The sequence below is a fragment of the Didymosphaeria variabile genome (genome assembly GCF_027946475.1).
Source record: "Didymosphaeria variabile strain IMI 356815 chromosome Unknown scaffold_10, whole genome shotgun sequence".
NCBI classification, from domain to species: domain Eukaryota; kingdom Fungi; phylum Ascomycota; class Dothideomycetes; order Pleosporales; family Didymosphaeriaceae; genus Didymosphaeria; species Didymosphaeria variabile.
Genome location: NW_026611629.1, coordinates 158,733 through 172,944, shown reverse-complemented (window position 1 = coordinate 172,944; position 14,212 = coordinate 158,733). Strand labels below are relative to the sequence as shown.

The 14,212-nt window shown below is 51.3% G+C and overlaps 3 protein-coding genes across 3 annotated transcripts; 1 reads left to right on the top strand and 2 right to left on the bottom strand.

Annotated features, from left to right (window-relative positions):
- Positions 1-131: 131 nt before the first annotated feature.
- Positions 132-1,509, bottom strand: N0V89_012109 (uncharacterized protein; the record flags this gene model as incomplete). The annotated part of the gene is made up of 2 exons (XM_056220834.1): positions 132-1,097; positions 1,147-1,509. 2 exons carry the CDS (start codon positions 1,507-1,509, stop codon positions 132-134), a joined length of 1,329 nt encoding a protein of 442 aa, XP_056064821.1.
- Positions 1,510-3,555: 2,046 nt separating this feature from the next.
- Positions 3,556-4,656, top strand: N0V89_012108 (uncharacterized protein; the record flags this gene model as incomplete). Its single annotated transcript, XM_056220833.1, has 1 exon — positions 3,556-4,656. The coding sequence occupies one exon, from the start codon at positions 3,556-3,558 to the stop codon at positions 4,654-4,656; it is 1,101 nt and encodes a 366-aa protein (XP_056064820.1).
- An 8,824-nt stretch (positions 4,657-13,480) lies between these two features.
- On the bottom strand, positions 13,481-14,212 carry N0V89_012107 (uncharacterized protein; the record flags this gene model as incomplete). Its single annotated transcript, XM_056220832.1, has 1 exon — positions 13,481-14,212. One exon carries the CDS (start codon positions 14,210-14,212, stop codon positions 13,481-13,483), a length of 732 nt encoding a protein of 243 aa, XP_056064819.1.

Genomic DNA, 14,212 nt, shown 5'->3' with positions numbered 1-14,212 from the left:
GCAAATGTGAACAAAAGGAACGCAATGAACTCTCTAGAACCCACCAAAATCTGAGCATACGCATGTGTATGCCAATTGCTGTACAGTACAGTAGAAAAACAGTTGCCAGTGTACAAGATGGGTACTAGAGTTTAGATGTTTTCGTGGCGCTGGAGCTCATCAGTAGAGGTAGAGCCGTCACTGGCTTCTCCACTGAGCCTGGGCCGGCTGATCGCTCTCTCAAGGGCTGCATCTCGAACCTTACCAGTGAGCTCGACGGCATTCCTGAAAGCGGCGATGCCGTCCTTGCAGCCTTGCAGGTCGTCCAGAAGGAACCGGCAGAGGCGATGGGTGATGATAGAGTCTTGCCCAGTTGGGCCGCGAGGGCTGCAATGCGATCCAAGAAAATAAAGGACCCCAGCATGGAATATGCAACTAATTGCCTTAATTTTCTGGTCAAAGGTAGGTCCGCCGTAGTTGAGATGATTCTCGAGTTCGTGGACAGCTCGAGCACCCAACGCGCCGTCATAGGTAGCCTGTCGAAAGGCAGCATCTAGGTTGCCGGACATACTTTTGACCTCAACGAAAAAATTGGGGGCGACTGGGCGCCGATCATCTGTGCAAGGCTGGATGAATTGACCCAAGTCTCGGTACACCTGCTCATCGACGTGATCGGGATGGGTACCAATGTAATAGTCCGGTTTTGCATACGTCACCTGGTCGTTCTTCTTTGTCAAGGAGAGCAAGTTGTTGAACAAGTGATCGTTACCGCAGACTCCCGGAGAGACGTCTGTGGCTAGAATCTCGTAGAGGGTACCATTTTCACAGATCTCCTTCTCGGTCATACTGACCATTCTAGTGATTGCTCTGAGTGTGTCTTCGGTGACACCCCCCATATCGTGTCGGGACTGTTTCAGTCTGGTGATGACTGCGTCTAAGTCGGCCGCCTTCTCGGCGAAATTTCCCTTAGAGTCAACGTATAATGGGGCGAAAATATTAGACCTCCTGAGCTTCATTTCGAAGTTGACGTCGTAAGGCGAAGACTTATCTGTCGCTCTTGACGTCGACGCCTGTGAAGCCTTCTTGGGACGGCCCTTTGGACCCATCTCGATGCAACTCTGGGAACAGTTAGCACAGCCCTCAAACTCTACCGGACAGCATACATACTTCGTCATAGCCAGAAGTGCTGAGCTCGCTGCCCACAAAGTCTTCCTCGGCGGCTGTGTCGGTGGGAGTGGGAAGTCCGCTGTTTCTGGAAGGCTGGTGGTTTGCGCGGGCGCAGTCGTAGTGCTCCCAATACTGGCGATTCAGTTCACGCAGCGCGTCCCTAGTGAGGAGAGTATCCGGAAATGGTACGTTGTCGTAGAATGCCCTGCCGTGCAAGGAGAGCGGTGGAGGGTTCAGAGAGTCGAAGTAGGGATTGCCTGGTTGGAGCGAGGGGTCAATGGAGCGCCAATCGAAGCCCTCGAGCTGGGGAGGCTCGTCATACTCAGGCGAAAGAGAGCGTTTGCTCGAGCAGTCGCTGGCCATGCTGAGCTAGTGTGGGCGAGGTGACGGAGGAAAGGTGGGTCAGTCGAAGCGGCCACGGGCAAAGGTGAGAGAAACAGCGGCAGGGCTCAGTGGTGAGAGACGGTGTAGTAGTGCTCTGCTGTGCGACTGAGTTGTTGTCCGTCGAGTATGACGGTTGCCAGAAACATGGTGCCGACCACATGCAGTGTGGAAGAGACGCGCACGGACCACATCCGCCACGTTACCAGTACCAACCGCTTAGAAGTTCTCGGGTTTTTGTGATGAAAAAGCACAGAGACACTTCCGAGCGCTTCGCAATGTAGTGGTCCGTCGCAGCGCTTGACGTCGTCACGATTGAGCGGCGAGCTTCGCATGCTCAAGGAGCATCTTCATGCCTCTTTCCATCTCCACGCACACCCCCGGGGCCTGTCGCAAGCCATGTGCCGGTACCTTTCCTAATGTGTACTAGTGTGTAGCTATCGATAGAACTGCACATACCTTAGTCATCGCGGGCCATCCTACTCGGTATTTCGCTTCTCAAGTGCGGCGAGAGAATCGACACTGCAAGCAGTCGTCCTCCTGGGCATTTAGAACTAGTCACGTCCCAAACTCAGCTTGTGCCCTCAGCAGTCAATGCCTTTGTCGACGCGTTTAGGACGACTCCTGAAGTCACCTTCCGTCGAGATATGAGTAGGTGACACGGCGCTGCGTAGTGAACATATCGTCGCTTATAACCGAGTCGGAATAAGGAAGAGAACTTATCAGTATGGGGGTGCTTTGAAAGTGTCTTCGGTCTAGAAAGTATCAAGGAAAACAAAGAAGATGCATTGTCAGGATGCGGGGACGCGAAGTATGCTATCTTGGAGCTCCGGACCCTTTGCTTTCTTTGAACCCCCCGCCTCCACGAACCACTCCCTTCGTACGACTCGTCGCCGCCAAAGCAACGCTCGGTCTTCTTTTTCTCTGACGCGCCAGCAATATTGGATAGATGCACCAATCTTTTGGAGCCATGCTGCATTGTCAGGATGGGAGGGTTCCGAAGTTAGACGAAACATGGTGTTTGCTTCACCAAAGATGGTTCCCAACACCTGCACGTAAACCGACCGTGCGTAGCCGTAGTTTTGCAGTGTCCCGACAGTTGGGAACTGATACTAATGACTCTTCGCGCCTTAGCCATTACAGCAATACACAAGACCAAAGGCGGGAAAGATGCAAACATTGTTTCTGAGTCTTTGGGGCGCCGGGCTCTTGGACTGTGAACGATGTGCTGGACGTAGCAACGGTATCAATTTCCATCAGGGTAGGTTGTCCCAGGAACATACCTAGGTAGTTGCCATTCGGAGGGTGGAGTACCAGCATAGTCATTACAAAGCTCCAAGTAGGCGTCGGCTATGAGGAAGGAAGGTAAGCTATACGGACACGGGATCAGCATCTGTGGACTTCATCCTCGATCACAGCACACTGAAAGCGAGCTGGTGACGACAGCAGAATTCTCGAAGTATCGATGTCGTAGAATCTAGGAAATCGGTTTTTCATGACAGAGAGCCTGGGGACACGATAGGATTGATACTTGTCAACCTGTCGGCGATCCCCGTCAAGGCTCTCCTAGTGGCTTTCGGATATTGCTCAACGCGACCCATACAATACGCCGCCCGGAAACCCATGACAACTTGGCTACTAGCCGTAAACCTACCTCATCGGCATAATCTCTCTCATCGGAGCCTCCGTCTCCTCCGCACCCGGCCATCACCCAGTGACAGCCAGGTGACATGCCTCTGCGCCACTCGAGTAGACGGGGGCAACGGCGGTATCGAAAATTTCAGCAAAAGCGAGGTGCCTCATGCACATACTCGTCGTCGGTTCCAAGCATTATGCGACGGTGAGGACGGAGCACCCTATTGTCGATGGTGCGGGCTAAAAGTTGAACACGCGCACCAATTTTGGCTTGTCATCAAGGTGCTCATACCTGCGCCACTTTGGATCAACAGCACATATAAAACTCTGCGACTGGTACATCATGGATTTGCGGTTATTCTTTCGTTCTAAAATACCCTGCAAACTCCCAAAATGGCCGCCAGCTTCGACCCAACACATGTCGATCTGACAGACCCTGATTTTGATCTCAGGCAAATCATCTGCTACGTCAACGCCGGCGATATCGAGTACAATGGCCACATGGGTGCCCGCATCTCCTCCATCTTTGTCATTCTCCTTGTCTCGACAGCTTTTACGTTGTTTCCCGTCCTCGCCAAGCAGTTCCCTGGCCTACGGATGCCGCTCTCGGTATACCTGTTTGCGCGGTACTTCGGAGCCGGTGTCATCATAGCCACGGCTTTTATCCACCTTCTCGACCCCGCTTATGAGGAGATTGGTCCAGCCTCGTGCGTAGGTATGACAGGAGCATGGTCGGACTTCTCGTGGTGTCCAGCACTGGTCTTGACAGCGATCATGGCAATCTTCTTGGTAGATCTGGGAGCCAAATGCTACGTTGAGATGAAGTATGGGGTAAGCGATCATCAGAGCATCGAGCAGCTCGTCACCACGGAGCAGCGAGGAGCCGGGCGGCCCGGGACGACGAGCTCTTCAGAATATGGCAGACATAACAAGAACGACATCGAACAGCCTTCTCCGAACGACACGGATAGTGAAGAGGCGAGCAAAGGAGTGCAGAGAATCGCATTTCAGCAACAGTTTGCCGCTTTCCTAATTCTTGAATTCGGCATCATCTTCCACTCCGTCATCATCGGGCTGAACCTCGGCGTTGCTGGTGATGAGTTCTCCACACTCTATGCCGTCCTGGTATTTCACCAATCTTTCGAAGGCCTGGGAATCGGCGCCCGGCTCTCCGCCATCCCCTTTCCCAGGCGCTATCGGTGGATGCCCTCTGTGCTGTGCGTAGCCTATGGACTCACAACCCCGATTGCGATTGCGGCGGGGCTAGGCGTTAGAACGACGTACAACCCAGGGAGCTTCACTGCCAACGTGGTTTCCGGGGTGCTGGATTCGATATCAGCAGGGATTTTAATCTACACGGGGCTAGTGGAGCTGCTTGCACGCGATTTCCTATTCAATCCGAGGGACGCGAGGGAAGGGAAGTTACTAACGTTCAAGGTTGTGTGTCTTCTGCTCGGGACTGGAATCATGGCGCTGCTGGGGAAATGGGCTTGAGTAGGATGTTATTGTGCATGGATGTACAAGGTTAAAACCCATTTCATAGATTACAAGGAAACGTTCACTCCTCCGTCTCCCCCTCCATCCACTCGTTCACTGCTAATCCAGATCTTCGTCACATCTCCCGTCCCCCATTTGTATACTAATCCTACCTTTTCTCAGCAAGTTCTTCACTGTCCCTGGACTCTTCTTCCCGTCCCCTGCTATTGTGGCTTTGAGAGTGGATTCGACATAGATGTACGAAAGTTAGAACCACCCTGTATCTAGTCGGAAAGAAGGAAATAGAGATCCTATATGCGGAACTAGGCGATCCAGAATTCATTGGTGTTTGGGAGGATAATCTATCTCGTACTAGTGGAAAGACTCGTGCGTATATCAGAATCAGGTAGTAGGCAATCAGAGACTAAACAGTTCGTGGTATGATGCTAACGAGGTACCCGTTCGCTTGCAACCCGGGTGAATGGCGAACAATTGAATCGTCACGTTCGTGGACTTGGGCATCGGCTTGAGAGTTCAGCTGACCAAGAGGCATACCATCACTCATCGACCACGTATCCGCTGTACCTGCGCAGACGACGACTTAACCCAGAACGAGGAGGACTAGAGATCTGCAGATGGTGTCGATGCTCCTATGATGAACGATCGTACGTAGATGTCATGCTACGGCGAGTTCGAAGTTGGGTCTCGAAGATTTTAGACCACAAGTAGCATGCACATCATATGCAACTCTGCGCTGACAGTCAATTCGATTGCTTTTCGATTCTCGATGCCGCCGGCGAATGCGGCGCGGGAGGGCAGCTATCCATCTATTCCTATCATACCACCGGAATAGACTCCACCCAGTCTTTACGTGGACCTCCACGTCCCTCTTGCCCAGGCATTTGCACTCCCATTATGACCCCAAGGCATGTTGGAGGTGCAATTTGTGTCGAGCTCACGCCCGAACGCAGCCAGCTGCAGTGCAAGCAAGTCGACGATGGGCCCAGACAAAATGGCCATCATTAGGAAGTTCCTTCACCACCGCCGATGTGAGTTGCCCACTTGCAGCCTGCGCGATTTCGCAGCCCTAACTACCGTATCAACGCCATGGTCAGTTCCAGCGCGGACATGCGGACTGCGATACTTTGCGCAGATCCGTTGAAGGGTGTAGGAATGATTGCTTTGTAGGTTAGGTTCATATTGAGAGTGTTAATAGCTACCAGGCTGAAGCGGAGGAACGCATGTATAGTCGGTCACGCCCTTTAGATTGTTACGTCTCCGCTGAGCAGTGTGATACGTGGGGGCATGAGGTAACCTTCCATGATCGAAGCTTGCGAGCTGCGCTTGATCCCAGTGAACGGCGTAAGTCTGCTGTTTTGTCCTTATTGCTCCACGTTGTTCATGTATTAGCGCAACTGTTTTGCCATTTCGCGTGATGTCTGTTCGTAGGGTGCACGAGACTGAAGGCCAATCCCAAACCGAACCTACGCGAGGGCTGCTGCCTGATGTCGCTACTATCAGTCTAACCTTAAATAGCCTTAGCGGCAGCACTGACTCACATTTCTTGACCACGTTCACGCCCATGGACAAATCCTCCTCGTAGCGCTCTCCAACTGTTCCTGCAACCCATTAAACCTCATGGCAGCATTGAACGCCCAAAATCGGCGTACCCAGAAACTTCTCTCTCTGGGGATAACCTATCCCATCTGGCTTTTCGATCCCGATGAAACCCCCTGGCCACGTAAACTTGCATCTCTCCTGCCCGGTTCCCGTCCAGCTCAGATTATAGGGTTTCTGCCATGGCGTTGGGAATACGGGACTGATCTGAAAACCTTCGACGATCCGCTACCTGTAGGAGTTAACCCTCACATTGTGAAGCACCTGAGTTCAATTGACGATCTTCTTGCTCGTTTGCACTATGACGACGCATTCGCTGCGGATACTTTCCGCATTATCTTCGACAATTCGGACGTTCCGGGGGGCCGAGAGAATATAGACTTGGCGGACTGGATTTGGGACGCGAACATGACGGGATACGTAAAATCGAACCGCATCACAAGGGTTGAGAGGAGATGGGACAACGTAGGATTCTGGGATCGCGAAAAGGGAATCGACCTATTTCAAAGTCAGGGAGGCTACCGCACGACCTCTTACGGAATTGCATCCCAGGTAAAGAACGACGCGGATCTCGTCTTCGCGACGGGGGTCACGCCCAAGGACGGAGGCGAGGGAATCAGACGAGCAGAGTTCGAGCTCCTCGGAGATGGAAACGACGATAGAGATGTTTGTAGGGGAATTGTGTACCCTGAAAGATATCATGGTCCAGGGGATCATGGAATAATACTGAGGCGCGGTCCAAAGTGCGTGCTGAATAAAGCGTTGCTGACGGGAACGGCATTAGAGGGCAGAGACTGGAAGGACGTGGAAAGGTACAGGCAAGGAGAGATGCATGAACCTCTAGTATGATGAGCTGACATCGGGCTGCCGGACGAAAAAAAATGGATATGCAGTGGCTTGTCTTGTATAAAGGGTGTACGAAATCCACTCAGGATTAGCTTTCGCTCGAGAAAACTTTTATGGTGGTTCATCTCCCTTCCTCCGTCTTCGATAACATTGGCTCGAGTCGGGTGCTTATTGAAAAGATGTAGTCTCTATTTCATCCGTAAAAATATTCTGCGCCGCGCAATTCTCGACCTCTTCCAGACCTGGTTTTCAATATGCAATGTGAAATCACTATAGACGACACAATGAGTTCCCCTTTTAGCCTCCCTCAGCAGCACAGGCTCTCATCCTTTGTGGTAAGCTCTCAACAGTTTCATCGCTCTGTTTCCCAAAACGTTTCCTGCGCCCTTGTGAGATGGAAACCCACGCAGAGTGACGGCATTGGCACCTTGTAGTGCGCTGCCTACTGTTTATCCGCTGTTCGTAGTTGTCGTCGGACTTTTTGGAATTGAATAATGGGATCCGCAGTCATCCAACCGCAGAGTGGTTGATCGACTATTGTTACTGTTATTTATATTTTTTTATGTGCTCTTCGTTTCGCGCTGTTGATGAAGTTTCCGAGGCAGGTTGGTTTGCTAGGCTATCAGATTGGCTGCCTTTTTGATCAGGGTTTGCTTTGGCATATGCGCTCAAGTCCGCCCCTCCATCGACAACCCCAGACCGTAGTATGAAGTCGTGTTTACTGTAGACTGTTCCTGCCGATTAATTCCTCGCGAATCGAGCTGTGATCGCGCTCAAAATACGCAGACTGTACTTGCACTACTCTACAACCTCACATGCGCCAACACTCGAACGTAATCCACCAACATCTCCAACTCTTTTGCACACGCTTCCGACTGGTGAATCCGCCTTGAACTAGTCACTATACGAACACTTCACACATGGAACGAAACAGTCGCAATGTCCATTACCATCAACGAGAAGCTCACGATAGTGTCAAATAAGGCATGCTACCCATCTTAGGCTGGGATGTGTGGTTTCAAGGCTTGTTAGTTTCCTCTGCGGCGCCGCTTTCTGTGATGGGGGTACTTCGGGTATTTTGGGTTCTGCTTGGGGGTTTGGGACTGTTGCTTCGGCTTCGACTAGTTGTTCGTTATGAATGGCTTGCTGTTGTTGGAAGTCCGTGTGCGGGTCGGCTATAACGCGCACCGTTGGCCCTCGCATTAAAATCCACCCTATGTTTCAACATTACTTCCTCGCGGCTTTATACCTCCTATTTCCCTGGCTTCACGCATGTCGCACACAGCTTTGTAAGTATCTAGCCATAGCTCCACAACTTTGAAACCACCGAGAAGTCGGTAAGGCGAGCATGTAATCCGCCGAGCAGCCCAGGAAGCCCACACTCGCGTTTGAAGAAGCGGTTTGCGACCTAATGACTCCAACGCTAAGGAGCGAAGCAACAGCGAATGCCATGACAAGGCAGAGTGACCTGCGCAAGACTCTCATGGCTTTCGACGGGCTGTCGAGCGCGCATCTTCTTCCTACATGGCCAAGTATTCAATCGAGCTACGCCCTTTACCTTTTGCGCCTTTCGCACTTCCGCCAGCGGCCTCGCATCGATAGTGGCCTTGACAAGGTACAACTCACACAATACATGTGGCTGATGTAGGATATCAATGAAGTCAGGTGGATGCTGAGACGTTAGAACAAGATTGGTGCTATGGTTGAACACCCGTGAGTTCGTTGGTCTCGCTTCCGCCTCGAGCACGTCGTCACAATTGAGGGTGGCCGAGTCTGCATTGCTTTTAGCTGGGCAAAGACAAACTCACCAGTAGCATCTTAGATTGTATGGGGTTCATTTGTCATTCTAAATTAAGCTGGATAGGTACATGGGAAATTGCCTCGACTGCCATGCGATGGCACAGGCCGTCACTCATAAGGGTCCACAAGCCTTACAACCAGTCCATCCATGTCCTTAGTTACTCGCACCTGGCATCCCAACCGGCTGGCTCGGGTAGCATTCTTCGACCAGGATAGCATCTCGTATTCGTCCTGCGACGCTGGCGGCCCAACTATGCCCGGTATTGCCCCCGACTCTTCAATCATCATGTGGCATGTACAGCAGGCGCATGAGCCTCCACAATCTGCTGGGATGCCTAGATCATTGTCGTTCGCAACGCTGAGGAGCGTGTGTTCGCTGTCGATGGTAACTTGCGTGTGTGTGACTGTGGGATCGCCGTTCAGATCGATGAACGTGATGCAGACCAGGGCCGAAGTGGGTTGGGAGGTTTCTTCGAGGCGGGCTTGCAGGCGGGCTTGCAGGCGCGGGCGACGTGGTGGCTGAGGCAGCTCGAGATGTTGATTGGAAGGGATTTCGATGCCGACGGCGGGCGTTGAGTAGTGGAGAGCCCACCGTAAAGCGCCGAGCGGCCTGTTGGAGGGGTGGAAATCAGGTAGCCGTAAAGGGCTTCGCGCTGGCAATAGAGCAAAGCGGCGCAGTACGGGGTGCATTTTGGCGCGATGAGATGACATTCGTTCGCTGCGATCCAGACGGAACTTCCTCCGAAGAGTGGACTCATGTCGATATTTGTTGTTGTTTGTGGGCCAAGACTTGTGCGACTCGTTGTTTGGAAGGTTCTCGCGCTAGGTTACACCACAGCTCTTCGTCCCGAGTGATATGGCATCACGTCACTCAACAATCTCAACTCTTAGTATGCAGCTTCATGATTGATACGACAGGTCATTGCAAAATACTCGGCGATACCACAAATTGCACTATATTGTCGACCCACTAGCTAAACGGCTCATCGCAAGTGTCTTGAACATTGGCAAAGAGGCGCACCTTTGCTGTAGATTCTGGAACTTCCTTGAATGAGTTGTGTTTGCTGCTTTGACTTCGACTTCCCAAATGGACAATCTCCATGATTATGACTTCGATGATGGCGAGTGCTGAGGAGAATGGGGCTAGCTGATGCTCCCGTTCTACGTATGGAAAGTGCGATCATGAGCCTCCCGCAACAGGTTTATTGAGGCCGCGAAAGTGCCTCAAGGCTACGAGCAGGCAGCAACCAACACCTTAAACTTAAGACCAGATCGCTGTCTTCGTTCCCAGAGCGCAGTTCTGCCTCAAGGAGAGTCTGTTGTTCCAGCTTTTGAAGAGGTTCCTTCTGAGGGTAACCACTCGGTTGAGGAAGACTTTGGCAAGATAGAGATATCGCGTGGGAACGACAGCTCCGTATACTTTACGAGTTTCTAGTTCAAGCACGTCGAAACAGAGATAGAGACCTTTTTGATCATGATATTGAATATTCAGTTCGAAGACGGTCTAGGTCCCATTACTTCGCCAATCAAGGCATCTGCCGCCCCTTTTCGAGAGCATGCCTCCTACTGCATCGCCAAAGGCCGCAATGATCTCTTCTTCTGTATCAATTAGGTGTGACGACGGATATATCCTTTATGTTCGGATCTAGCTCCAGGAACATACCATTGACGAGCTGAATATCTTTTTAGCACCCAGAGAGCAACTGCGCTTGCGCATGGAAAGCCGCGTACATGGTAGAACCCGCAACCTTCTGCAACATCAATCCATGAAATATTCTCGCCTTAACCAGCCAAAGGACTTTGTGTACACCGCGCGACGCCATCAGTCCAGGCGACCTATCCCGTGATCACAGGCTACCCGTGGACGTTCAGAAAGAGCTCGGGTTATTCAGGCAGCTCAAGCGCCCCTTTATAATTAGCCAAAAACGCCGCCTTGGAAGTGAGGATGTTTCTTCAGCTGGCGAAGTGGGAAGCAAGAAGGCGGAAAATGAACAGACACCCGATCGGGCGATCGAAGTGACAGAGGAGCGATGGGTGGGGACGGACGTACCTTGAAGCATCACCAGATCCAGCACATCCTTTGGGTGCGACAATTATCGTTCGATTTCAATATCCTTTAGGCGCTCCATCATCGCCTTCTCTCTCGCTATGATGCCGGAATGCATGAAGGGAAGGCTCAGATCGAGGAACGAAGGCGTTGTAACAGCTCGTGTGGAGGTGGGACACAAGGAGGTAGAAGATAAAGAGGATACGAGGGGTGGACGATCTGTCCAATTGCGCGGCCACGGTTCACTGTTTATTCTTTTCGGGTGCGCCATCGTTGTCGGTGGAATTAAAGCTAATATGTCGACATTTTTGGTCAGCCCCTGCAAAAGCTGGAGGTAAGCTGGGTAGATAAGCTAAAATGAACTGTGACCGAAACATCTGCTTTGTGGTTTGATGAGGTCCTAGAAGGCTTCCCTAGCATCTGATCTGGGATCGACATCGTGTTCCGGTCCTTTGGTGGTGATCGCGGCGTGCATACTAGACCGACATGTCCGGAAAGTCCTATCGAGACTGAAAGTGAATCCTATTGTTTGCTATCCTCCAGCCATGCCGGCGTGCGTTGGCTAGTCGTCGGCCAGACTCGCAAGAACAAGACCGGCATGTGCAGGTTCACAATCCTGGTGAGGTAGACTGATACGACAAGATTACACCTCTGACACTAAAAGTTAGGCTACACAAGCCCACTCAGCGTCGGTAGGATCTCCCGACTGCTGGCTGTTCTTTTGAAAGTCCTTACTGTATAACGAAGTACATATTCTGCCTCAGAGTTACTCAAAACATACCGCTGCATTACCACCCAATCGGAAAACCCTTCAAGGCAGGTTTGCGTTAAGAAACAGTAGATTAGTGGGTATTCTCGTGATTAGATTCTGGTTCCGTTCGAGATCGAGCGTTCGTGATTAACGTTGGGTTTCGTTCGCCGTAATAGAAGGTGATTTGTGGGACCGGAAGTAAGGCGAAGAATTTATTGGTTCACAAGTTGCATGTAGGCTTACTGATTGTGGCAGCCTCGCCGCGAGTTTCCTTTCTTAATGTAGAGTACTCCTACCTAAGAACTAACCTAACCCTCTAGAACTAGCTACCCTTTAAGAGTTTAATAGCCTTCTACCTATTAGTATATAGACTTATTATGTTTTACATTACTTATTCTAATATTAATAGGCTTTACTTCTTATTATGGCTTACCAGCCGTAAAGATATAGCCTATAAGGGTAATAGTAAGTTTAGATGCATAAAATACTAGAATATATAAGACACTAGATGTGTAAGACACTAGGATACATAGAGAGGATTAGCCAAACCCTAGTTTAATAGGTCTAAGTTAGAACTCTCTAGAACTATTTTTCTATTTTAGGCCATGGTTCTAAGTAGATTGCATTAATTCGAAGACAATTGCAAAAGCTGCCGGACCACAGCATTCGAAAATGCAGCGTTAGTTTTTTAATCCAATAAAGAACTTAGCTCACTACCTACGGCACCTAGAGAGCTGTCGTGGCATGTGCGTTGAACCCTACCGGTGAAGCGTCGTATCTATAGGTAGCCAATCCAATGTGGTAAAAAGCCATAATACTTCCCCTACACTTGCTTGTCGACCTTGGCAGAAGTAAGTACATAAACAGGTGGGTGTACACTACACATTTCGCTTCTTAGGAACGAAATAGGAACCTTATTGCATTAGTGGGTGACGGTCTTACCGCGTTAATCCACGCCGTAACTCGGCATGGGCTATACATGATCTAGTAGTGCCTCACAATTCCAGCCGGACAGTTCTTGTGATAACGTAAAGCAACAGCTAGGAGCCTTATCTTCTTCTGTAAACACTACTTCTTACCTTGGCCATGACCCAATGCAGTCGATTTCGTGACGCTAAGGCGGGTTAGGGTAGAGTGACATGCACAATGTAAATCGTTTCTATATTATCAGATGCCTGGTACGTTCGTGCGCTGACTTGGCCAGGCAGGATGACCTCCGGCCACTTCGCTCAACTAGCTCGTCGCAGATTTTGTCTCCATTGAATAACAAGGGGTCTATGGTAGTTGTAATAGCAATAACATCATTGTTAACTGCAATTTGGTTTAAGCAGGTCAGATATCATTTCCGTGAATTGGCTGTGCGAAAAGGCGGCGCGAAAAATCGCTAGTCTCTACTTGATTGTCACTGAGCTTCAGGCCGTCTTTACTGGCATTAGCAGCGAGAGATCCGCAATTCGATAGGAGCCATCAGGAGACCGCTGCAGTCCGGGCTTCCATTCGTTTCCGCAATGCATCGCGGGAGGAAAGCTCGACACGCAATATCCACTCGATCGTCACACACTAGGAGTCACAGCACAACTTGGTACAGATGTTGCCTACCACTTGTCGCCTCATGTTGAGTGATTGGCTTGGCACAGCGTTGCCACACGGTTAGGAGTAGCTGATAACACACCCTCTCGCCGGTAGCAGAGTGTATTTTCACGCAAATTTGCTGATTGCACGCTTACAGTACGACCTTTGAGACTGCAGATCATTTGAGACCACAGATCGGTAGCATCTATCTAAACGCTCTCCGCATATCCAGCCGCCTTCGCTGGCTCCTCCTTCCTCCCAAACATTTTGGTACCCAGCTTCCCCGTTATCTGATCCGCCTTGTCGCCCAGAAACGTCTTCAGCGCCCCGTATACCCCGGACGCCAACCACAGCAAAACATTAGCAAAGTCGATCCATACTGCAATCTTCATGGGTGCCGGGTTCGCGCCTTTGTACACCTCATCGTTGTCCCGGTGCAGGAAGATGCCCGCGAAGAGTGCGAAGGTAACAAGCCAGCACACAAAGAGGACTAGATCCCAGGCGAATGCGCGGTACGTTCTGCACAGCTTGATCCTACTGCCGATGCAGGGGATTGCGCCCAAGGGCGTCGCCAGGGCGAACAGCACCGCCGTGGTGGCCGACAGCCCGCAGATGGTAAGGGCAAATAGCCATTCCGGCGCGATTCCTTCGCTGTCTTTGTGGTTTGCATAGCTGTAGAAACCGCAGGCGATCAGGGCGAAGAGGAACTGCAGACCGCGGCAGACCATGCGCGGCACGACCTCGAACGTCTTGAGCCATGTCTTCCCGAGGTCCTTGCCCGTCGCAGCGCCTTCTGTGTAGGCGGTGTGTCCCGCGGCGCGGCCGAGCTCGCGCTTGTCCATGGCGCGGAGTTCGGTGGTGGTGGCGTGGAGGTCTTGCGCGTTACGGCCGACCTGGACGGCGGTCTGGCCGAGTTTGACGGCCGTGTTGAGTTTTCCCAT